This window comes from Crassostrea angulata, chromosome 2 (genome assembly GCF_025612915.1).
Source record: "Crassostrea angulata isolate pt1a10 chromosome 2, ASM2561291v2, whole genome shotgun sequence".
Lineage (NCBI taxonomy): Eukaryota > Metazoa > Mollusca > Bivalvia > Ostreida > Ostreidae > Magallana > Magallana angulata.
In genome coordinates this window covers 14,555,631-14,581,608 of record NC_069112.1, presented here as the reverse complement: position 1 = coordinate 14,581,608, position 25,978 = coordinate 14,555,631, and the positions used below count along the sequence as shown (strand labels likewise).

Below are 25,978 nucleotides of genomic sequence, written 5' to 3'. Positions count from 1 at the left end.
ATCGGGATTTTGTTTCTATTTTATTATTATTAGTATTCCGATCCCGGTGTGATTTATTCTATTACTTTGGTAACGCCCACTTTATACGATAGCCAATAACGTTATTGACAGTTGTCTATTGTTCTGTCCCATATATAAAGCCGTGTAAGTCCTTATTTGACGAAGGAGACGGCTGGTTTCGCTAGCTACTTTTCTCCTGAAGCAGAGAGGGGGAGGGAGACGGCTGGTTTTGCTAGCTACTTTTCTCCTGAGTCCCGACCCGTCTCGTCTGTCTATTTAAGGTCCCTGTTAAAATTAGGTTTTAGGTTGGGGGATTTTAAGTATATGCTATTGACTTGTGTTCTTATTTTGTTATAATAAATTTATAAAGGGTTGTTAATCTTGGTTTTCATTTACTTTGAGTTTGGTTTATTATATCTGGTTTATCTATAGTGAGAGTAAAGTCGTTTTCATACCTTATTTATAATTTAGTAAAGTTTAATTCTTAATGTAGAGGTCAAATTCAGTCACAAAACAAAAATAAACACAACGCGAAGTACTGATAAAAACCTATACGGCACTGACCTGCTACATATGTATGAAAAATACTCACCTAATCTAGCATATGTTCACAAAAAGTTTACACGTGTAAGACGTAGAAATAAGTCTCGAGAATAAAGTTATTATACTTAGAATGAGATAAGAGTGCAATTTGTTCAGTTACGTATCAAGACTAAAATCGTTTCGAGTTTCCTCTACACACTATGTAAACAATAATACTATCTTTTTGCATGTATAAAGTAGAGAATAATCAATTTACACAAATTCTAATGAAGAAAACATTATGAAAAACACTTACGCTGTGCGGGACATATATGACTGTAACAGTACTAATAGATATAGATAGGACGAGAGAGATGTATGTGTGCTCGGGAGCACATGGTTCAACGTACATACAACGTTCCTTTACGACATGACTAAATATCAAGACCGGACAAATTTGGAAACAATAAAAATTACTCCGGAGACGGAACACTCCCCGTCTGATATCAGTTTGATATCACCTTTAAATGAACAGATGTAAAAAAGGAATTACACTTGGTAATAAGAAATCTACCCAACATCTCTTACAATAGGCTGTTACCGGCATCAGGCACAATACAAACAATGCATGTACATAATAAACAATCACTACTCAGACAAAAGGTAAACAACATCATTAACAGATCTTGTAAACACTTTTCTGTCTTGTCCTGTGCGAACGTCTACTTTGCGGATTTTGCCGTCGTCACTTGCATAAGCTCTTACAATGATCCCGACTGGCCAATCATTCCGGTGTAGTGCTTTGTCTCGCAGGAGAACCACATCGCCTTCCTTGAGATTTTCACGGTCTTGTTGCCATTTTCTGCGACACTGTAGAGTTAGAAGGTATTCATTTTTCCAGCGTACCAAGAATTGGGTCAGCATGGTACTGGATATACTTCCACTGTTTCTGATCCTTAGGACAGAAGCTGTCTAACTGGAAGCACTGTACGGATTTATTGGTTTTCATTGTAAGCGGAGTTGCTGGTGTCAGTGGCATTGGTAGTTCTGGATCGGGTGACACTGGCACCAAGGGTCTCGAATTCATGACTGACATTACTTCCGCCATCAGTGTGGTGAGCACCTCGTGGGTCAAACGTTTAACATCCAGGAGAAGAGAATCCAGAATTCGACGTGCTACACCGATCATCCTCTCCCACACTCCACCCATGTGGGAGGAGTGGGGAGGATTGAATATCCAGTTGATACCATTCTCTGTTAGGTATTCCTTGATTGGTCGGTCTTCTGTACTTATCACCGTGGCATTCAAATCCTTGACGGATCCGACGAAATTAGTTCCGCAGTCCGATCTGATCAACTTCACCTCACCTCTGACAGCACAGAAACGTCTCAAGGCATTTATGAAGCATGAGGATGTCATTTCTTCTAGAACCTCAATGTGGACGGCACGTATAACAAGACAAGTGATCATCAGTGCCCATCTCTTGGAGTTAACTTCTCCACCACGCGTTTTCCTCGTAGATATTGTCCAGGGCCCGAACACATCAATGCCAATATAAGAGAAAGGTGGTGCAACTTCAAGTCTTTCTGCAGGTAAGTCTGCCATCCTTTGTTCTTCTTGACGACCACGCAGCTTACGACACTTAACACAGTTATGTATGAATGAGGTAATTATCCGTTTGGGACCAATCAACCAGAAGCCTGCATTTCGGATTGAACCCTCAGTAATCTGACGACCCTGGTGATAGACTTTTTCGTGATAATGTCGTATAATTAGGGTAGTAACGTGGTGTTTAGGAATGTTGACTGGATTTATCTGTGCTGAGTCCAACTTGGCATTTCTTAGACGACCTCCAACACGTAGTAGTCCTAGATCATCTAGGTATGGAGATAGCGTAAGTATGTTGCTGTGCTTTGGGAGTGGCAATCCAGATCGCAAAGCCGTCATTTCCTTGGGAAATGCTTCTTCTTGAAGAGTCTTGATAATGAAGGTTTCAGACTCATTCTCAGAAACTCGAGTAGGTTTGCAGTCTGTTGTTCTGAATCTTGCAAGCTCCTTGAGAATACGTATTGCTCTCTTCAAACTTCTCCATGTGGAAAACCTCTCAAAATGGTGACTTCCGAGTGTCGCCTCTGATTCAACAGCAGTTTTCAATGACCTAACTTCCTTGTCATCTCCTGGTGACACAAGCGGAAATGAAGTTTTCTCATCTGTGTGCTCTAGGAAGTTTTCTGGGGGTCCATTTAACCACAGGCTGGTTTGCAAGTTCACTGCAGGTATAGAGCGTGTAGCATCATCTGCCGGGTTAAGATTTGTCGGTATATAGTTCCATTGACTAGGGTGTGTAAGACGTCTGATACTGTCGACACGATTCCTGACATAAACGTAGAATCTCTTAGTTTCATTATTTATGTAGCCAAGCACTACTTTACTGTCTGTAAAAAATGTCACTTTCCGTAGTTCAAATTCAAGTTCATCAAGAATGGTCTCGTAGATTTCAACACCCAAAACGGCAGCGCACAGCTCCAATCTCGGAATAGTGAGGCCGTGTTTCGGAGCTACTTTAGCTTTCCCCATCACAAATCCTAATTGTGAGTTGACGTTTTCATCTAAGGTCCTGAGGTACGCCACTGCCGCAATGGCTTTCTCTGACGCGTCGGTAAACACATATAAGTCCTTAGGACAGCCTTTCCCTGAAAGGGAGTTGTAAGTGCGTGGAATGTTTACGCCTCCCAAGGCACTAAGGGTTTCTTTCCAAGAATCGAATTTAGACCGGAAATCATCTGGCAGTGGTTGATCCCACTCCACTGGCTCCACCATTGCTTCACGTAGCAGTAGTTTACCACCAATAGTCACGGGCGTCGCGAATCCCAAAGGGTCATATAGTCCATTCACAACAGAGAGAACGCCCCTTCTGGTATAGGGTTTCTCTTCCACATGGACACGGAAGGTAAAGCTATCAATACGAAGGTCCCAGCACACTCCTAAGCTCCGTTGTAATGGAAGATCATCATGACTGAAGTCAAGATCCCGGAGGTCCTTGGCTAAATCTTCCTTATCGAAAGCTGACAGAACTTCACTCGAATTTGAGCAAATCTTGTGCAGCCGCAAGTTGCCTTCTTTTCTTAGTGCTTCTTGTGTTCGCTTCAGGAGACTTATGGCTTCCTTCGGAGAGGAGAGAGAGGTTAAGGCATCATCGACATAAAAATTCTTCTCGACAAACTTGCGAACGTCATGCCCATACTGGTTTTCAGCAATTTCTGCTGTTCTTCTCAAACCGTACGTTGCTACAGCAGGACTCGGACTGTTTCCAAACACATGGACGCACATTCTGAACTCTATAATCTCTTTCTCAACGTCGTTGTCTCTATGCCACAGAAACCTCAAATAATCTCTATGCTGCTCCTTGACTTTAAAACAGTAAAACATCCTCTGGATGTCCGCCATAACTGCTATAGGTTGCTGTCTGAAGCGTAGCAGAACTCCCAATGGGCCATTGGCAAGATCAGGTCCTGACATTAGAACATCATTCAGAGAGATGTTTCCATATTTCGCAGAGGAGTCAAATACACCTCTTATCTGCTCAGGCTTTTGGGGGTGGTACACACCAAATAAGGGTAGATACCAACATTCCTGATCCTTTGCTAGACCTGGAGTAGGTTCCGCATGTCCTTCGCTGAATGTCTTTTCCATGAACTCTGTGAAATGTTGTTTCTTAGTAGGGTTCTTACGAAGACTGTCCGTCAACATCTTCGCTCGTTTCAAGGCTTGTGGTCGATTGTTTGGCAATCGTGGTCTCTGTTTCTTAAAAGGAAGAGGGGCTGTCCAGCTTCCCTCGCAGTCCTTTTCTAATTCGTTGTCCATAAGACTAAGGAATTCTGTATCTTCAATGGATAATGCTATCTTATCGTCATTTTTCGTTTTCACGAAGATGTCACGATTGTTGTGAACTTCGTTGTCTCTGAATATCTCTATGGTTTCAAAGACATTTTCACATGGCTCAAACATGGATGGTCTGCCATTTCCAAGGGTGTGGATCTTGTTCACATTCACTATTTCTGGTTTGTGAGTTCTGTTGAGGCAACTCTCACCTACTATCACCCACCCCAGACGAAGACGTTGGGCATATGGAGTTGCTCTTGGTCCGAGTCGTTGCTCGAGGACATGGTGGGCATCTAACAGATCTCGACCAATCAGTAGTAGTATATCAGCTTCCTCATCAAGGGCGGGTATATGCTGTGCTATACCCCGTAGGTGAGGGTAGGACATCTCAGTTCTTATATTAGGTATCCCGTCACATTCCATGACTGTTGGAAGCTTCAGTCTAACGGTTCCATCTAAGGATTCTACCACTAAACCAGTTGCATGTCGTCCCTGTGAAGGTATCGATCCACTGCAAGATGTCAGAATGTATTCTGCCAACTGACCACGAACTCCTAGTAGGTCCAGTAAATGCGATTTCCCAAGGGATCGATTGCTTTGGTCATCTATGATGGCATAGAGTTTAACAGCAACATCAGGTTGACCATCTCGATACACGCGGACTAGAACAGTTTTTGAACAGGACTTGCCGTAGTATCGTGCATAGTATCGTGCATCTCCGCAAACTTGAGTACACTTGGATTCAATGTCAGGCTTTGAATTCCCAAGGGTGACCTCCCCGCCATAGGCCGATGAGGGTTTCATAGTCAACGGTGGCAATGGAGGGTGTAAGGCTGTGGGATGGGTTGCACTGTCACACTCTGTACATTTAATGTCCCTCTTACACAACCTTCTAATGTGGCTTGTGGTCTCACAACATTTGAAACATATGTTATTGTCTTTCACAAACGCTCTTCTCTCCTCCAAGGGTTTTGCTCGGAAGGTGCGACATTGGTTTAGCGAATGTTTAACGTGATGGATAGGACACTCAACAGTATCTTTGTTAGTTTCACCAAATGTCTTCTTTGTAGCTATGTTAATGTTCTTGGTGCGGTGAATCACTTTCTCAGTTGCCGCATAAGAATTGGTCTCGTACTGAAAACTAGGATCATTTTTCACACGACTAATGTCTCTCACAAATTCTACAAACACTGAGAACGGTGGAAATGATACGCTGTGTTTTTTCTTAAAGTTCACAGCATGAGTTGTCCACTTCTCTTGAAGGGCATGTGGAAGTTTGTTTACGATTGGCAGGATTCCTGAAGATGTGTCGAAGTACGCGAGCAGAGTGGAATATTCAACGTTGTCCTTGACTGCCTCTATTTCTGACAAAATGTCGCTCAGCTCAAAAAGCTTTCTGTAATCTTTGTTGGTGAGTTTCGGTACATTAGCGAGTTTCTGCTTGAGGGCGAACTCCACCATCTCTGGAGACCCATATCTGTCATTTAAACGTTCCCAGATCCTTGATAATCCCGATCCAGGGTTGCTGAAATTTGCTATCTTGATGTTGTTTGCCTGCTTAGACGACTCAGGGCCTAAGTACTTGATTAGCAAGTCTACTTCTTCTTCTGTTGAAACACTTAACTCCCGCACGACACTTTGGAATGTAGCCTTCCACGCTGCAAACGATTCTGGCTTGTCGTCATAGTTTTTTAGGCGAGACATCAGTAGTTCCTTTTTCAGTAGAAACTTTGAGAATTCTGAAAACTTAGTGTACACTGTTCCAGACTGGTGGTTGGACTGTGGTTTGAACTCTGATATGAGGGGATTAAGTGTTCTTGATGAGGTAGATTCTTGTAGTGGAGGGTTATCGGATTTAGGTAGTCCAACTTCAGATACAGCATTGGCATGAAGAGGTAGTGTTTCAGGTAACTGATGAAAGTCCGTACGGTTAGGATTGTCCTCCCGTACTGTATTAAAGTCCAATACTCTCCGAGTCTCCAAGAACTGACCTCTGCTTGTAAAGTCGTGATGTCTTTCAGTGTCGGACAAGGCGTCGAACAAAGATCCTTGATCTTCTTCTTGGAAAACATGTAACTCTGCCTCTGCAAAAATAAAATTAAATAGCAGAATTTAATTATAAATTTAATTATAAACTTCTTAATAACATTTTATGTAATAACTTGTATTTAAGCAAATGGAATAGTCAAGTAAATAAAAAATGTAAAGTGTGTCAAAATGACACAGAGAATATAAGACATCTAATTTTTGATTGTAAAAATGTTCAGAAAATATGGAATGCAATCAGTGATTTTGTAACTTTTCAAGTTCAGTGGAAACATGTGATTATAGGTTTGTACTCATCACAAAACAACACAATCAAAGTGTACAACCTACTTTTCTCCTTTATTTCATATAAAATATATAAACATAAAATGTACTGTCGACTTGAGAACACTGAAGAAACAGAACAATCTTTGTTTTATGCGGTAAAAGATTCTGTTTTGATCTACTCAAATGTTTTAAAATATATGCGTAAGACCTGTGATGGAATCTTCTTTAAAAAATTATATTTAAAGCTATAATTGTACAAAACTCACTACATGGTAGATCAGCCACCATGTAGGTAATTCAGTCCGGGGGTAGCTTTATAGAGACTCTGGAGATGTGTTGGGATGCTACCTCCGGTTGAAAGAGAGTGGCTCATGTATAAATACATTATATTTTGCTACTTTGCACTTGCTTTGTTATACCTTACTATACTGCATATTTATATTTTGAACTATATAACATAATTATATATCAGAATATTTATATAACTACGCATACGTATGCTTAAAAAGGCATTATATGCATATATTTATAGACACGTATATTCTTATTTCTCAGTTTTATCTACTTTTGACCCAGATACCAATATAAGAATGTAAACTTTATCAATTTATGATTACATATAAAAAATGTTTTGTATATAACAAACTTCCGATCCAGGGGGCCCCTGGCACCTCAGGTGAGGAATAGTTATAGGGCCTCTGTGGGGGTTTTGCGTCAAAATCTCTTTTGTATGTTATGTTATCAACTTATGTCATTTATGTCTCATATATCAATATAAGAATGTAAACTTTTTCAATCTATGATTATATTTAAAAATGTTTTGTATATAACAAACTTCCGATCCAGGGGGCCCCTGGCACCCCAGGTGAGGAATAGTTAGAGGGCCTCTGTGGAGCTTTTGCCTCAAAATCTCTTTTGTATGTTATGAAATAAATATATACATTAAAAAAAAAAATAAAAAAAAAAAAAAAAAAAAAAAAAAAAACTCTGCCTCTGCTGTAGCTGCTTCTTTCTTGACAGATAGGAGTTGTAAATCTGCTTCAAATTCAGCCTTTGATCTCTCCATGTTAGCTTTCTCTTTTTTCTCCTGCTCCTCGAGCTGAGCCATCTTCTTTAACACGAGGTTCTCTTCTTCCGCATACTTTAGCCTGATCTTTGCTGCTTGGGCTTTTGCTCGTTGGGCGGCTACGGCAGTGTCCATGCGTGATCCAGTTGACCAGGGTCTGTGCGAAAACACTGAGGCGGTTTCCAATTTCTCTCCTTTTAAATGGCTGATTTGTTGAAATGCTTCTTCTAGTGTGTTAGTCTTTTCATCAAAAGTTGTTGTTAACTTTGCCAAACACTCTTGGCTTTCAGTTGTCTTTGTTCTGTTGAGATATCTAACAAAGTCATCCTTAATCAAAGTTAGTTTTGCGTGACCTTGCTCAAGTTCATCTTCAAACTGGCACAACACAGAATATCTTGCACTGTTGTCTATGGTGCTGATAATCAGTTCAATGTTCTTCCATTGTTCATTTAATCTGTTTAGGTATTTGTCTACCGAAGACTCGTACATACTTTGTCCCTTCTCAGTTAAGGGTCTGTCTGTCCGCAGATCTTTATCCATATCTGTTGAAGCCATCATGAAGTCGCCGCAGCTTTCTTACTGTAACAGTTCGCAAATAACTGCCAGTATAACCCAAAATACACTGAACATCCACTTTATTGTTGCATGTGTATTCATAAATGGTAAGAAACTGAAAAAATAACAAAACATAATATTACAATACAATCTTTGATAACAAAACAGACAATAGAATCATACAGGATTGTGACAGGTACTGGTGACCATACTTTTAAAATTCAAACAAGGTTTCTCTTAGAAATCTAGTAAAGTGAGCAAAATACACAAATTTAGCTATTTATAGAGCTCAGTTATCTCCTACACAGTAACTTATGCAGACTAAATAAAATACACACAATATCATGTCACAATCTAGCAATACACATTTTTTACCTATGTATGAAAAATACTCACCTAATCTAGCATATGTTCACAAAAAGTTTACACGTGTAAGACGTAGAAATAAGTCTCGAGAATAAAGTTATTATACTTAGAATGAGATAAGAGTGCAATTTGTTCAGTTACGTATCAAGACTAAAATCGTTTCGAGTTTCCTCTACACACTATGTAAACAATAATACTATCTTTTTGCATGTATAAAGTAGAGAATAATCAATTTACACAAATTCTAATGAAGAAAACATTATGAAAAACACTTACGCTGTGCGGGACATATATGACTGTAACAGTACTAATAGATATAGATAGGACGAGAGAGATGTATGTGTGCTCGGGAGCACATGGTTCAACGTACATACAACGTTCCTTTACGACATGACTAAATATCAAGACCGGACAAATTTGGAAACAATAAAAATTACTCCGGAGACGGAACAAAATGTAATAATTTTAATAACAGGTATATGGCATTTTGAGAGTTGTTGCAAAGTTTGTGCCTATTTTAACGATAAAATGCTTTCTATTATAATTCATGCGGGATATGATCATTGCAGAAAAAAATTAAATAATCCGCGTTAGCGGGTTACGAATTTGTCTGCAATGTTGCCACCTTCATATCCCGCATGAATCATCAAAGAAAGCATTTTATTGTTTATATTTATATTTTTCATTTAGCACATTAATAAATTGATTGTTAAAAGTAAGTTAAATTAACTTATTTACTGTAAATAATGATTATTTCGTGCAGTTAGTGATTTTTTCCTTAGATAGCTGTAGGTTTTGAACAATCGATAAACGGGGCGTGTATATTTCGATCTGGCTGTTTCTATAGAGATTTGATTTAAGTATAAGTTTCCATAAGAAATAGAGAGAATCACACTCGGTAGATTTAAATATATATGTTAAAATCTTTGCAATGTATTATATATCACTACGATTCATTTGGATTGCCGGCGCGCTAGGTTCCGTTCGTTATCGAGAGCAAGGTTTTAAAGCCTAGATTGCCATGCTTAGCGCGCTGGAGTGAATGAATTTGAATGTGCTTTATAATCAAATATTTACATTCTCAAGTGTTTTTGCCTGTTATAACACTACGTATCGATTTTGTATTATGTATTTCATATGACACCAAATTGAGGCGCCAGCGAGGTTTGCTTATTCATATTTAAATATTTAATTGTACAATGACTTAAAATTATATAAAAAAATAAATTTGCTTTTATTTTAGGAATAAGGAATCATTCTTTGAATATTATGAGGTGATAATCTTGGTCGGGGCGTGATCAAATCCTTCATAAAGCCCGACCAAAATTATCACCTCATAATATATACTCAAAAAATGAATCCTTATTCTTAAATAAAAGCTAATTCATATATATATATATATATATATATATATATATATATATATATATATATATATATATATATATATTTTTTTTTTTTTTTTTCTAACATATTGACACAGTAAAATATTGTCGATTGTGCATGTTGCAATCTGGATATCATTTTTTGTATGCACCATTCTAACTTCCAGATATACCCTTCCACTTCGGTGAACAAAAATTCCCTGGTTTTTTAAAAATGTTTTAGTCATAAAAATAATTATACAACTATTTAATGTTTTGTGTGTAACAACATTTTTATTTCTTTACAGATAGACTTTACAACATTTATCGATTTAAGCGACGAGCAACTAAAAACAATAATTCCTGTGACTCTTGGTGACTTGCATGCTACAAAAAGATTTTGTTCTGATGCATTAAAAAAAAATAAACAAAAAGCAAGATGTACATCACTGATCCAAAAATGGAAGAGGAAAACAAAAGCCGCAATGAAACTGAAAACGGACAAATCTGACAGTACGACAGGGAGTGACGATGATGGCCAACCCGATCGTCAACGTATAAAATTAGTTGGAAATCAAAATGCTTCAAAGATGGAGAGGAAAATAGAACTAGGATGGTTTGATTATTATTTTAGGAGTATGGAGTATCATCAGGTGAAAACATTAATCAAAGGAGGTGGTACTAGAGGTGTAAGTGCTCTTAAAACATGGAAACCCAAGGATATTCTAGAACATGGGAAAAAAATCTTCTTTCCAAAAGGTGTTTCTAAACGAGGAAAACTGTCCGATTTTAACTTTGAATTGAGGGACTTTTCAGCGCAAGCAATTCCCAGTGAATCAACTGTTGGAGATATGTATGAGTCCACTGATGTAAAAATGCTGCGGTACGACATATTTACCAAACGAAAGGCGGATCAATGTTACGATTCTGACGAAATGCATTTACCAAAATTAAAATCTTCAAAAAACTTAAAAGCCAAAAACAGAGTATATTCCGATGATGAGGTCAGTTTACCTGAGTTAGAACTTTCAGCAAGGAAACTCCAAACGTCTGATGAAGGAAAATCGCCCAATTCGCCAGGCTTTGAGTTAACCAAAGGAAAAAGGACGCCTACTTTGAGGAAATTCCACACCGTTGAGGAGAAACATCTGTATAGCTTGCCGGATTTGGAGATACCTGTGGAAAATACTACACCACCTCCGTGTAAACCTCAGTCAAATGTTGAAAGACACTTGCAGAAAAGTGATACATCAGCGGTTTTAGGTCCAGAAGTGCCATCAACGTCAACGACATACATGATTGTTGACAAAGATGTAAATTTTCGTCTTACAGACGAAAATGCTAATGTTGTGACTGTGAACAATCCATCAGAACTAGTGTCTTTTTACATAGGCAACTATGGCTCAGAGGATATTACTTTACCATTGGATTTTGCGATCGAAAATATCGGAGAAGATCTTGCTATGTCGTCATACACATCAGTGTCAACCGCTCGGAAAGTAAGATTCCATCAAGGGAACACGTACCAAGAGTTGATTGACTATTACAAAAATAAAGACTTCAGTATAGATGTGGATGAAAACCTTTGCAAAATTGAGCGGGTATTACCCAATGGAGAAACTGAGAAGGATGAAGGTATTGGGCTACTGAGGGATATCTTCACCGAGTTTTGGGATGGATTTTATTCCAAATGCAATGGGCATGATGTTAAGATACCCGTTCTTAGACATAATATGGGTGAGGAAGAATGGAAATCAGTCGGTAGAATTATCGTAGAGGGATACGCACTGATGGATTATTTTCCAATAAAATTAGCTAAACCATTATTTGAGGATGCCCTCTTTGGGGAGAGTCGAGCAGATCTAATAGAAGAATTTCTTCATACTGTATCCCCTGTGGAGCAAACGGTCCTAAGAAGTGCTATGGACAGTTTTAAGGATGTCGACTTCGAGGAGCTTTGTGACATACTGAGTTCCCACGATTGTCTTAAACTGCCAACATCTGAAAACATTAGAGGAATTATCAAGGAAATTTCTCACAAAGAAATTCTGCAGGAACCAAAGTTTGTAATAGAATGTTGGAAACCAGTCTTTCAAACAGCTCTGCATATCACAAGTTCAAAGCTTGACGAGATCTATGACAAAAAAATGCCCACAGTGAAAAAATTGCTGCAACTCATGAAATTTCCCTCAGACATGGATTTCTGTCAACAAACAACAGCAAACCATTTAAAGCGATTTGTTAGAAGCTTGGATAAACAGTCCCTAGAAGCATTTATCAGATTCTGTACCGGTTCAAATATACTTGGGGCGGACATAAGTATTGAATTCAACAAAATGAGTGGCTTTGGAAGAAGACCTACCGCACGGACCTGTGGTTGTGTGCTTTCAATTCCAACAACATATGACAGTTTTACAGAAATGAGAGAGGAGTTTAATAACATTCTGTCAAGCAATGTGTGGGAAATGGGATATGTTTAAATTATGCAATTTAAATTTGTAGGGATCGTACCTGAACCAAGTGTGAGAACGCTCACTTGTTCTCTTAAATTTTCCCTAAAAGGGCAATGGTATTCTATGATATTTTTGTTGCTACTGAAATTAACCAAAAGTTTTGTTTGGAAATTACATAACATTGTGATTAAAACTGTCAATATCAGTTTTTTGCATTGAAATTTATATTGTTTTTAGAAAGACTTTTAATTTAGTTTTCGTATGGTTTAAAAAAGAATGAACACATTAGTTTAATCTTTTTTTATTTTATGTTTTGCAGTACGTATTTTTTTTAAGAAGACAATGGAAAAAAGAAATTTTGCATTTTATTGAATATGCTTTGTTTGAAGTTAAGGTAGACAAATAAAATGTTTAAAATTTCAGATGAGTGCTGCAACAGAGACAAAAACAGTTTTGTATATGTGTTTTAGTTGTTTTCCCTAAATGGGCAATGGTATTCTATGGGGTTTTTTTGCTGCGATTGGAATTTACCAAGAGTTTTGTTTGGAAATTACATGATATTGTGATTAAAACTGACAATATCAGTTAATTGCAGTGAAATGAATCTTTTTTTTCTTCTCAAAAACCATTCTTGACAACATCACTCATTGATATTGTAAAATCATTGTCTATATTTTGGTTTATGTACAATCATCAGAGAGGATGGTTGGTTTTTTAAAGTTTAATTAATTTGTTTTTCTGTGGCTTCAAAAAGAAAAGAATAAATACATTTGTTTTTCTTTACTTTGTGTTTCTCTTTATTTTTTCAGAGAGGACAATTGAAAAAGTTCATTGTAATGTAAATGATCTTTAATTATATGATGCATGAATTTAGAGAAACCCCAATTTGTTGTAGTTGCTTAAGGTAATTCTGAGTAAAAAGTCCACAACGAATAGAAAAAAAAAACAATTTGTATATTAAAAAACGATAAATGGTATACAATTCCAGTGTAAACAATTTTAATTTTTTTCTTTCAAACTTTTGATACAATAAATGATTTGATTGTTTGCATTGCATATGTCGTTTCATTACTCAGCTAAAAAATCCGTAAAACGCCTGCTTAATAAAACAGTGCAATTGCTTAATTAGTTTAAAGTTAAATTAATTTGTCATTTTCATTTTTTAAAAAGCACATATCATACTACAGTAATTCAGCATTTAGTACTCTCAATACTTTGATTCTTCTTACCAAAACACGGAATAAGCTATAATGTAATACAGTCACTATTTTTAATAAAAGTCCTATCATCATAATTATCATTCACTCTGCAATTTACCGTGATTAGACCTATAAAACTAAACCAAAACAACTTACATAATCTCACCGTTGACTAGCAAGCCTATTATGAAAACGCACTGACGCATAGATTCGCTCACCAATATTTCTTAGTATTCGATAATCTTCAACCAACGCTATAATGTTGGTATATTATAGTATTGGATGATTTGTTTTTGACGTGGTCGTAAAAATAACTACCGCCAGCTGAGCAGACAAATTGAATAACGCGCGTTAGCACGTTATGGAAATTTATCTGCTCAAATAACGACAAGTTATTGTCACGATGACGTCAAAAAACGAATCATTTATGTTATCTTTACTACATGTACTATAATAAAATAATAGACTCAAATTTTTGACCTTTAATACAGATAAATCGAAAGAGTACTGTTTTTGTTATATATATTATAAACATAATTGGTACTTGAAGATTATCAGTTTTTTATATTTTCTTCTCAATCAAGCTTTGCTAATTAATAATTAACGAAATTTCCTTAAAAATTCCGGATATAATCTCCATTTTTTTGGATTTTACAATATTGCACATGCGCATTACATTCACGCTAAATTACGGGAGGCTCTTTACTAAATGTTTCCACAATATCACATTTGCATGGATAAACTGAGATATGATAATACAAATACGTGTAAATTTTCATTGGAATTTTTGCTTTATATTCTGTTCATCAAAGAAAATACGGGAGATAACTCTAACACTTAAGCATTGAATCATTATTTTTTGAAAGATATAGTCTCATAACTGCAGCGGTGTGTGCATACAAATTGAATAACGCGCGCTAGCGCGTTATAAAAATTTGTACGCATACACCGCTGCAGTCAGTTTTGAGACTATATCTTTCAAAAAATAATGATTTAATGCTTATATTTACATTTTTTAAAACTTCTTTCCTTGTCTGCAAATGTGATTTTTACTTCGAAATTTTTGTTTTATCCTAAGGGTAAGCGAACTTTGATTCTCGCTTGTGACGTTGCATTTTACAGTGTTCAACGTTTGTGATAAGATAATAAAACTAGTCATTCTAACCTTTGAGTACCCTGTGTGTGTTACAGTCTTATAACTGCAGTATCTTTTCACACACTTTACATGCAAAAAATATTTGGAATGAAAATATAGTGCATTAACAATGAAAAATCCCGAGAATTCAAAATGTCAACATATGGTGTGTAATTTGAAGCGAGTAAAAACGATGGTGAATTGGTGAAAAAGTGAAACAATTCTTCAATAATATGAATTAAATTTTTAGATGAAAGGTGTTTACAGCCTCAAAATCGTTTGTTATGAATAATTTGACTGTTATTTTTAATGCAACTTCATTGAATTTCTCAAAAATTGTTTCGGAGCTATTCTTCTATTTTCTGCTACATTACGGGTATATGTCGAAATTTGACGGAAAAAACCGAGCGATGTTCCAGATTGGGGAGTCGTTTTAACTGTGGTTAAAGCCTGTCCCGAGACACAATTCAATTATTCTAACTAAGCAGAGAGTAGTGAATTAATAGCATTAGTGTATGCTTAAATCTTGGTTATGTAAATGTCAACCATACGTTGACAATGCGTCGTCGTATCTATTTTGAAAATGTCCGATATCATATACAATGTCAACCTGTGCACGCAGGGGTCAAAGTCAAGTTTAATGCTTATATTTATATACATTCCTTTACTGGTGAAATATTTTACTTTATTAAATAAATCGGAATGAATAGCAAATCACGGATAGAGTAAATTAGTAACATCAAGAACATCTGTTTCTAAGTAAAGTTAAGATTATATTAATTAAAATTTAATCGTAAATCTTACTTACTATGCTCTAACTTACCTGGAACATAACCCACTTTTTTATTGGCTGATCAAAAGTTCTACGCCAATTAGACATTATCTTTCTTTTGTTAACTGTTGTCTTAGCTGTCAATCGAAATGTGACGTCGCTGTGAATTTAGAACAATTCTTTACGATTAAAAACATCACTTTAGGAAGGAGTCTTCTCGTTATCAAACATACTTCTTAAATAAGAAAGTCACGAAATTTTGACACAGTCATACGGATCATATTACCAAATGATTCTATCAGTTTAATCAAATTTGACCTTTTTGTTTTAGCATAAAGGTCAGGTCAAGGTCGCTACCTTTTTCCTCAACGTAAAGAATGATAAAAATAAGTGTAGCTCTTTGTATTTCTGTAGACATTTGTTTCAAATATGAAGATTCTATTCTTCAATGAAATGATAGAATACCGGTATCAGAATGTCTAGCAGCTTGTACTACTAAATTGGAGTAAATATTTATATTAATTGATATTGCTTAGCCCGTATTTCCTCTAATTTTCTTAAATTTTGATTATTTTTTTATGCTTTCGATAATGAAATATTTCTGTTTTTTATGTATTATGAAGACTTTTTATAAAGATATAAAATGACAGAAAAGCTAATATATTGACCATTTAATGAGAAATAAAAACTCATTTTAGAATATTTTCACAAAAATCAATGTATAGAACGGACGCTTACAAAAATGTAATTTGATAGGCAATTCATATTTTAAAAACATATTCTGAAACCGAAGTATCATAACATTAGTTCACATTAGTAAAAAAAAAATCCAACATTAATCTTATTGTTTTTAAAATGCTTAAACAGACTCATTAATCTGCAGCAATTCCGAATTGCGAAACATGTGGTATGTTCCTACGCCAATATTACGCCAAAAATATACTCCTTGTTAGATTAAAAACATTGATTACTTTTTTATGCCAAGTTGTATGATTAGAACAAAACCCACTTTTTTATCCAATAAGCAGTCGATTGACAACTAAGAGAGCCTTAAACAAAAGAGAGATAATATCCGATTGGCGCAGAACTTTTGATCAGCCAATGAAAAGTGGATTATGTTCTAAAATAGTTAGATCATACTATAAGTAAAATTTACGCGATTAAAAACGGACTCGGTCGCTTTGCTCCCTTCGCCCCTTTCCTAATCGCGTAAATTGTACTTTAATATGATCTAACTTTTACATAAAACACTACGTATATTGCATGCGTAGCCATGTGTTACCCGCGTAACATGTCCTAGTAGAATTCTCTTATAAAAGTGTAACAGCTGTTTAGAACGACACATCTACCCATCAAAATATGCAGATTACAGGCAAATCTAGTGCGTGCATTCTCTTGAATGCAGGCGCTCCTCTGGATCCCCTGCGTTTGAAAACAAATTGCATGTATCAAAAGTTGCACAGGATCATTTAATTGATTGCTATATAAACAAGAATGTATTCTGAGGGTACAATATCTTTTTAAATAAGGATGTGATAGAATTTATTTATCATAAACTTTTTAAGATCAAGTCCAATCTGAATATGTGTTATCGGTTTTTTGATACGCGATTTCACCTATATGGTTATATGTTTTTTACCAAAACAATAGTTGAATAAGGGAGTTCACTAAATAGGTACACATACTTAATATTAATTTTGAATTCATTTGAATAGATGACTTCACATATTTAATCTAATGAATTAATACTCTCTAAGTAAATAAGTACTATTACTTATTCGAATAAGTGATATTAGTCCAGGCTTGGGGCAAATTACATTGTAAAGTAATGAATTACATTACCATTACTTCATGAATTTGGATATTAAATTATCATTACCATTACTAAATTTTCTTGAAGTAATGCATTACATTACCATTACACGAGTAAAGTAATGCATTACCATTACCATTGCATTGTGAAAAGTCGATAAGTTTTTAAAAAGTGATTAAAAAGCTGAATTTTTCAAAGTTTCAAGGGTTTCATCTTTTAACTGCATTATGCCGGGTTTAAAAATCTAAGATATAAGTATTCGGGCAATAATAGAAAAAATACATGAATCTTTTTTTTCTATCAGTCCAAACTATTGTACTTTTAAAAAACACAGAGAGAGAGAGAGAGAGAGAGAGAGAGAGAGAGAGAGAGTAAAATTATTTTCAAATGGGTTATTATACTGGTGTTTAGCACCTCTTAAAACAATAGATTGTTTTGATAATTAGATTATCCTGGGGGCACTGTGTGTTGTTGTCACATTCTTTAAAGTAAAAAGTTCATTAAATGCACAACTAATTGGAGTAAATGTTTCAAATGATATAAAATGCTTAATAACAACAATCTTAAAATGTTATGAAATGTTGTTGTTATATGTAGTTATATTGACAATTTAAAAATGGATTTTTAATTTTGATTTTTAAAACTATTTAGTTGTGTGATTAAAAAATCCTACAGCTAAATATTTTTATCTCAAGAATTATTTTTCTTCTTAAAAACAATTTTTTTTTCAAATACAATTTTAGTTATTCAGTTCATCACCATTTTATGAACATGAACATGCATAAAAAAGCATAGTAATGCAAAGTAATGCCATGTAATTCCAGCATTACACTAGATTCTAGAAAGTAATGCATTACATTACCATTACTTGTAATGCTAAATTTCTGGCATTACACATTACTAGCATTACTTTGAAAACATGTAATGAATTGCAATGCATTACCATTACATTTAGCAATGCCCCAAGCCTGGATATTACCTTTTAAATTTGAATACTTATTCTAGAACGTGAATCATTCATGAAATTTAATACTTAGTTATTGTCGATTTAAATTCAATTTTTCAAAATAGATACGACGAATTTTATTTGATTTTATCTCTTTTCAAATAAAGGAAACCACATATACTAAGAACGGTATCACTTTTTTTCCAAAAGGAAACATCACATTCTAAAAGATTATATCATACTTTCAATTGGTGTTATCACCAGAACAAAGTTGACTATCTTTAGAAAAGAATTTATTCTTGCCTCGGATATCTGTTAAAAACCATCACCAGCCCCGTGCAGGTGTCATAACAGTATCTCACTGGAAACATGGCTGAGGCAAAATAATTCATGAATTTCGGTTTAAATTTGGGGCGTTTTAGCACGCGACAGGAGCTGATTTTTTATGAGATGAAAAACAATATGTAAGAGGTCTAACTATCCCAGTTTTGTAATAATGCGAGGTCATTTGAATTTTTGATGCGTGTTGATTCCGGAGGGGTTGAAAAGGCCTGGGCTTGATTTTCAAGCACTGTGTAACTTGGAGGTAAACAAAGTCTCACGCCTTGCTGGATGCACCTGTGTATTTTGTTAGAAAATTGGAAATGAAGCGTGTTTAAAATGATGTCAAGAGGATTTTTTCCAGAAGTTCGTTTTGAATTTTAAATCTTTATCTAAAGTTGTGCAATTTTAGTAAGAATATATAGTTTTTAATACTGTAGTGCAACCTGCATATAAAAGTAAAGTGGTACATGTTTACATATAAAAATGGCAACTCTTGATCTCAATGTAAATTCAACGTGCTTTTAAATTTTGTTCAAAGTTTTAAAAATGTAAATACAAGTATTAACTCATTATTTTTTAAAGATACAGTCTCATAACTACAGCGGTGTGTGCATTCAAATTGAGTAACGCGCGTTAATTAGCGGGATATAAAAAATAAAGACGGTTGCTACTTGAGGTTACATGTATCTTTGTTGTTGTAGTCAAGGGTAAACCGAAACAGTTATAATGTTTGATATGGGCAACATTATAGCGAGTGCAGCTATAGGAGCAAGTGCGCGCGGGAAAAAGAACGAGCTAAACCATCAAGAAATTTTGTCTACGTCCCATAATGCTCTCTAATGTTTCTCCCGTGGTGCTATGTCAAAAATGGCTAACATTAAACTCGTAAGTTACGGCGCCTTGAGGTTTGAATACTCGTTCCAAGTACCATACGACCTTTGTTGAGACTCAAGACATGGGGCGCTTTCCATTAACGTTGCCTCGCCGGCGACGTAATCGGGAAACGGTGACGTTAATGGAACAGTTGGCAACGTCACAATGATCCAACGATGACAATTGCAGCTTAAAACTGATACTTATCTTAAAATTTGATCCAGAAATGTTGGCTATAAGCAGGTTTAATATATTTCAATGAAGTAGGATAAATTGTAGTTTTGGAAATACTGGATTTGTAACATATGATAACATCGACGCCATATTGTTTCCTAGTCGGCAACGGTATATTGCGTTGCCACAATCGCTCGCCGGCGACGCGCGTTCCAGCAATCGGCGGCGAAGGCAACACTGGCAAATCCGGCGATGCCGGTTAAATGGAACTCCTGTTTTATGTAACAAATCGTATTACGTCACAGTGTTCTCGCGCTATATTTTCTGCGATAAATATAGAGGTGGATCAAACATCTGGGTCCGCCGCCATAAAACTTTGAGAATTCGTTGCAATTTTCTGTGAGCTGCAGCCATTTTGTTTGCATGAGAATATTCTTAAGTCTACTTTTTGTAGACTCAAGTATTTAAGAATAAAACAGAATTTGAGAATTTTTATTTTGCTCAACTTTTTTATGGCTGAGTCTGAGAATTAGGGAGTTGAGGATATTCTCAGACTTGAGAACATTCTCAGACGTAAGAGTGTTTAATGGCGGCGGAACCGTTTCCCGCTTAGGATTTTAAAATTTTACTTTTCCAACAAATTTTAAAACGTACAGTACCGATCAAACCCAACCTAACAGAAAGTAAACACCATCTAAACCCCGGGTTTACTTTCTGGGTTTACTTCGGGTTTACTAGAGTGGAATCAGAGTAAACCCAAAGTAAACCCAGAGTGGACACAGAGAGTAAACCCAGTCAGACATATACCCCTGAAAGCAGACACTAACTGTGTATTCGGAATATACAAGGGGCAGGTATTACAGGCAGTAGGATGGTAAGATAAAATACTAGTCTGCTTCACACTTCAGTGCATACAGTTGACCTCAAAAGCAATTTCAAAGTAAACCCAGAGTAAACCCAAAGTAAACCCCGATTGGACCCAAATTTTCAAAAAGTAAACCCAGAGTAAACCCCAAGTAAACCCAAAAAGTAAACCCAGGGTTTAGTTGGGGTTTACTCTGGTGTTAGGTTGGGTCTGATCGGTACTGTAATTTTTTGGTCAAATATTGTAAAATTTGAAAATTATAAACCGGTGAAAGTATTTTGAATATAGTGTACTTTAATGGACATGATATCGACAGATGTCCCATACCATCTTAAAACACCCATATGAATATTCTTATACATAATTCTCTCCAACTTAAGTCAATCACGAATTTTAATTCAACTTTCTATGTTGATCGGTCTGCCAAATGGAAGACGGCTACGTCGCCGCTATTTGATATTCGTTCGAACTCGGCGGATTAGAAATAGTCGACCAGCTTTGCGACATGAACGGCTGGCTGCTTCTAAAAATTACACTTGCATACTGGTATCTAGGGATGACGTATGACTTACAGAATTGTAGTTAATGATATAATAACCCACTGCGCTAAGCTGCTAGGTAACAATTTTGAGAAATATACTATTTATAAAATTACACTTTATATTATTGTTTATTTCGAAAATTAGTACGTCACAACATGGAGTTGTCCCATACCATCTTAAAGAAATAGGGCGCACAAGATTGTAAGTTTGCAGGAACCATCGCCACGGATCAATTGGGATTTGTCTATAACCTCGAAATGCTATGTACAATTTCGAACAAAAATTAGTTACTCAAACTATGTTTTGTTGACAGTCAAAGTACATGTCTATTCCGGCTATTAAAACACCCTCACAAACATTCTAAAAAGGCGCATGAAGGATAATCCGATAAATGATAATATTGGATATGTTAATGCATATATTTTAATACAGTCATATTAGTATATTGTATATCATAATGAATCAGTAATGCAAGCAAATGATAACCCCCGCTAGGGAAAAAAATCGTAACTCAAGTATTTGTCTATTATAGAAAATGATCGATGCTATCTCTTTCACAAGTTCTATCAATAACAACTTTTTAAATTGCTAATTGCTAATGCTAATAAAAGTACACAAATCAATTTCTATATTTTAAATTCCATTTTATTTCAACTGAACTGTTAATGCATGAAGACATTTGCATCCTTATGATAACACACATGACTGGAATCAAACGATAATCTACATGTCAAGCAGCCATTACATGCATTAAATATTTTGAATTTTGGGTAAACCGAGATAAAATACATCAGGGTGGTCCATTTTCAAAGGGGCGGGCAGGGATGAAAATCTTTCAATTAATTTTATGAAACCTAACACAAATAAACTTTTTTTAAGCAAAATCGTTTAAGGGCTACTAGCCCTTAATTTAAGGGGCCAGCCCTTTTTTATTGGTGTCAAATGAAAACCCTTAACATTATTGCTGGGCAGAAAAAAAACCCAGAGAAAGAACTATATATGATAAGAGTTAAATTTGGCCCCCATGATTCGCCATTTTTTAAGTGTTTCGGGAACAATAAAATGTTAACTAATTTTTTAGAAGAGTTGATATAAAATATATTTTTCATCTATTTATTTGATTTATTTGCACTCACTGGCAGTATATGACGTCAGAAGTGATGCCATTTCTATAATTCAATCAAAATCAGCCAAAAAATGACATTTTTCTTATCTATTTACGAATGGGAAATATAGAGCGCATGCTTGAACAAGGAAAATTTTTTGGTCACTTATTAGTCTTGGCCAGAAACATCTCTGATTAAAATATTTTATTTGTTCAAGAATGCGCTCTATGTTTTCGGAAGGAAAAACTACTTGAAAACAAGCTGTTTTACGCTAAAAATGCAAAAATGGCGGGAAAAGGTTGTCTTTACAATGTCATATTTCTAAATTGTGGGCACTTGAACCAAATGAATATTATGTAAACACATCACATACATATCTGTACTAAGAAAACAAAGAATGATAGTAAAATGATGATGTTCATTTTAGGGGGCCATTTTAGGCCCTTATCATATATAGTCCTTTTACCTTCTTATCATTTCCATTAATACTAGAAGTGACACAGACAGGTTGTTAAGCTTTTTTAACAATGACCTCGAACAATGACATTGTTTCTAAATAAAAAGAAATAAATCAAACACAAATTTTTCACTTTGACCGTGCCCAAATAACCTTTTATCAAGGTCATGCCACACCCTCAGGACATAAGCGATCTTTGTGTGAAGTAAGAACTTCCAATGGTTCTCTTTAAGAAAGATATGGACCGGACACAAATTTTTCACTTTTCCTGCCAGTGACCTTGACTTTGCCTAACCGTCCTTGGGTCAAGGTCATGATACACCCTCTGGACATACGTACAGACGGACGGACAAGGTGATTCCTTTATAACCCCCTAAAGCGTTATTTGCAAAGGGTATAAATATATTATATAGTTCAACATAATGTTATTTCAGCATACATTTAAAAACAAAAAAGTTAAAAAGGGAATTACCAAGTGGATTATACCTATACTTATAAATAAGGGCATTCTGCCAATAAACTACGAAATTTTTGCACCAGAGTAATTCCTTATACCTTTAGTATTTCATCACATCTGAGTTGGTGTCCGTAAGCTATAGTTGAATTTTTCATAATAAGTGATTATTGAGAAATAAACCTTCTTTCCTTTTCGATAAACCAGCCCGAAATAGCAAAAATGAGTAAGGTGGTGAACACGCTTTGGCGGATCCAATCAGCGTGAATTAGCATCAAAATATATCTATATATGCAATAAAATAATATTGAATGATTACATATTTTTACTGGGAACTTATTATAAGGGTGTGCATAGAAATTAAGATATGACAAATGTTGAATAAATAAGATGCGTCAATTCGTTTCTTGAATGTGCAATTTTAGTTTTGATGGATAGAACCTTTCCAGAACGGGTAACTAAGAAAGCGGGTTGACTTATCAACGTCATGGCGGGAAGTGTAGGGCGAGTTAACATGGGGCAGTTACCTTGGATCTGACAACTTAACTATAAGATATGCAAAATTATGTATATACTTATCTTTAATTATTTTATTTTAAATTACAAACATTTTTATTCTACTGCAGATTGGTAGTAAACCGTATACATCAATTTGCGAAACATAAACATATCGTGTTAACAATTTTCGTCTGAATCGGGTCGGGTAAGATTACAGTCTTTTATCTAAAATTATCTTTTGGGTAAGTGAGAGTAATTTAGTGAAATTTGGCCTAAAGAGAAACGACGCACTATACTGGTTTGAAATAAAATGAAAAAGTTGTCAGCTGCATCAAAAAAGAATAGAGGCCATATACAGAAGCATTGTATCATATTTTAAAATGCTTAAAGTGTTTATTCCCGCGCTTGCACGGGGTATGATATATATATATATATATATATATATATATATATATATATATATATATATATATATATATATATATATATATATATATATATATTAACTAGTATATAATTCACTATGGGCATGTATATGTCAATTTGAGAGTTATTGTAATGTGTGTGCTTAATATATGTATATATCTATGCAATGTGTATCGTGCCGATCCTCTCAAATTGTCGTTTAACTGCATTCCACCTGTGTCACAAACGACCGTGTAGTGAGCGACCAGCGCGCTAGTTTCCCTTCGTCATCGAAAGCAAGTTTTTTGTCTCGCCAAGATGGCCCAGTGGTTAGCGCGGTTGCCGCTCACTGCTAGGAGAATAGGTTCCTGAGGCTGTGAGTTCAAGCCCCGGCCAGGGCGGAGGTGGAGCTCCAAAAAAGACGAGTTTCTCTGTGCTTTTATATATATTATATATATCAAAATATTTATTTACATTACCAAAACGAACTCTTGTGGAAACTTGGAGGTCTCTTGTTTATTAATAACATTGAAAATTGAAAAAAATGTGTTCAACTGAATTTTAGCTTTTTAATGGGCTTTACTTGTCATATATATATATATATATATATATATATATATATATATATATATATATATATATATATATATATATATATATATATATATATATATATCATATAAACAAAACCACAATCAATGCATCTCCTTGTATTATGAAAATGGTGGCAGTTTTATCTCAAGACTACATCATGTTCCTGATCAAAGAACGAAAATTTACGTATAGGTCCTTTCCCTCAACTATATTTAACGGTGGATCAAAGTTTTGTTCCTCCATAAAAATACAACCGAGTTCAAATATTTCTTCGTCACAGGGAAGTGCGTTTTCGATTGTACATTCACGTCGACAAAGCTCAAGAACCTCTACATTGGCCGGGCTAATATAGTCTTGAACTTGAAACAGTTCCGGAAAAAGATATACATTAGAAGGACAGCTTCGAACACCTCCTTCTTTGGTGGATTGCAGATAATGAGCATTCCACACATGTGCTACTTCGTCTAACTCATTCTGGAAAAAAAAATAGTTGATATCAATATTGCAATACCACAGACAATTGACAAATCGTTAATAAATACTGTATTACAAATATTATACAGAAGCATTTGATTCGTTTGGTATTCTCTATAACTTATTTGCGAATAATTTGTCTGTGGAACTAGTATGTTGCTTTAAATAATAATGAATTTTATATTCTACAAAATGTTTAATGGTGTGTATAGAACAGTAGCCTATTTAAATACCTGAAGTAATTTCATAAAACAAAACTGAAGCAGGTTAGTGTCCAATTTGTCACCCGTAAAAAGACCACGGTTCTGCAAATCTTTTAACTCTTCTATCCAGGTTTGACAGCATTCTTTTCTCAAAATACACCATCATGATTCAATTCTAGTGTTGAATGAGCTCTTCCCATAGATAAAAGAGTTATGTTCATATGCTTCGTTTCTAGAAAATAAATTCTGCATTGCAGCAATGAGTGAATTTTCTGTGCCCATGTCACCTCTCATAAACACAGGAAAGCCGCCATGGTTTGTCACTGCGTCCAAATAATATCTCCCTATCACTTTCGGGTCATTATTTGATCGGCCAACTATAAGCCAGACAAGTTTTCTAGTATATCCGTCAATGCACCCATTAATACATAATCCATATTTTTTTAATTTATCATACGAATCTAAGTGCCAGCAGAAATTGGGTCCCTTAGACCAATAGCGTCGCCTTTTCAATCTCCTTCTCGATCTGGTATCCACACCATTTGGATCAATCACCTTCAGCAAAAGTCTAATATGTTCTCTTTTCACTTTGAAACCATTCAACTTACACTTCTGATACATC

General features: G+C 35.4%; 1 protein-coding gene across 1 annotated transcript; it reads right to left on the bottom strand.

Moving 5' to 3' along the window:
• Positions 1 to 1,411: 1,411 nt before the first annotated feature.
• Positions 1,412 to 8,339, bottom strand: LOC128173928 (uncharacterized). Its single transcript, XM_052839594.1, has 3 exons — positions 7,705 to 8,339; positions 7,365 to 7,441; positions 1,412 to 6,489 (listed from the first exon to the last, which is right to left on the bottom strand). Exons 1-3 carry the CDS (start codon positions 8,337 to 8,339, stop codon positions 1,412 to 1,414), a joined length of 5,790 nt encoding a protein of 1,929 aa, XP_052695554.1.
• Positions 8,340 to 25,978: the final 17,639 nt, after the last annotated feature.

What these genes read in the sequence shown, in the direction of transcription:
- LOC128173928 (XM_052839594.1), bottom strand. Translation starts at nt 8,339, where the DNA reads ATGGCTTCAACAGATATGGATAAAGATCTGCGGACAGACAGACCCTTA. An exon ending in GCAGCTACAGCAGAGGCAGA is followed by an intron (nt 7,442 to 7,704) that starts GTTTTTTTTTTT and finishes AACATACAAAAG; the next exon opens with AGATTTTGACGCAAAACCCC. An exon ending in AGGGGCCCCCTGGATCGGAA is followed by an intron (nt 6,490 to 7,364) that starts GTTTGTTATATA and finishes TTATTTTTGCAG; the next exon opens with AGGCAGAGTTACATGTTTTC.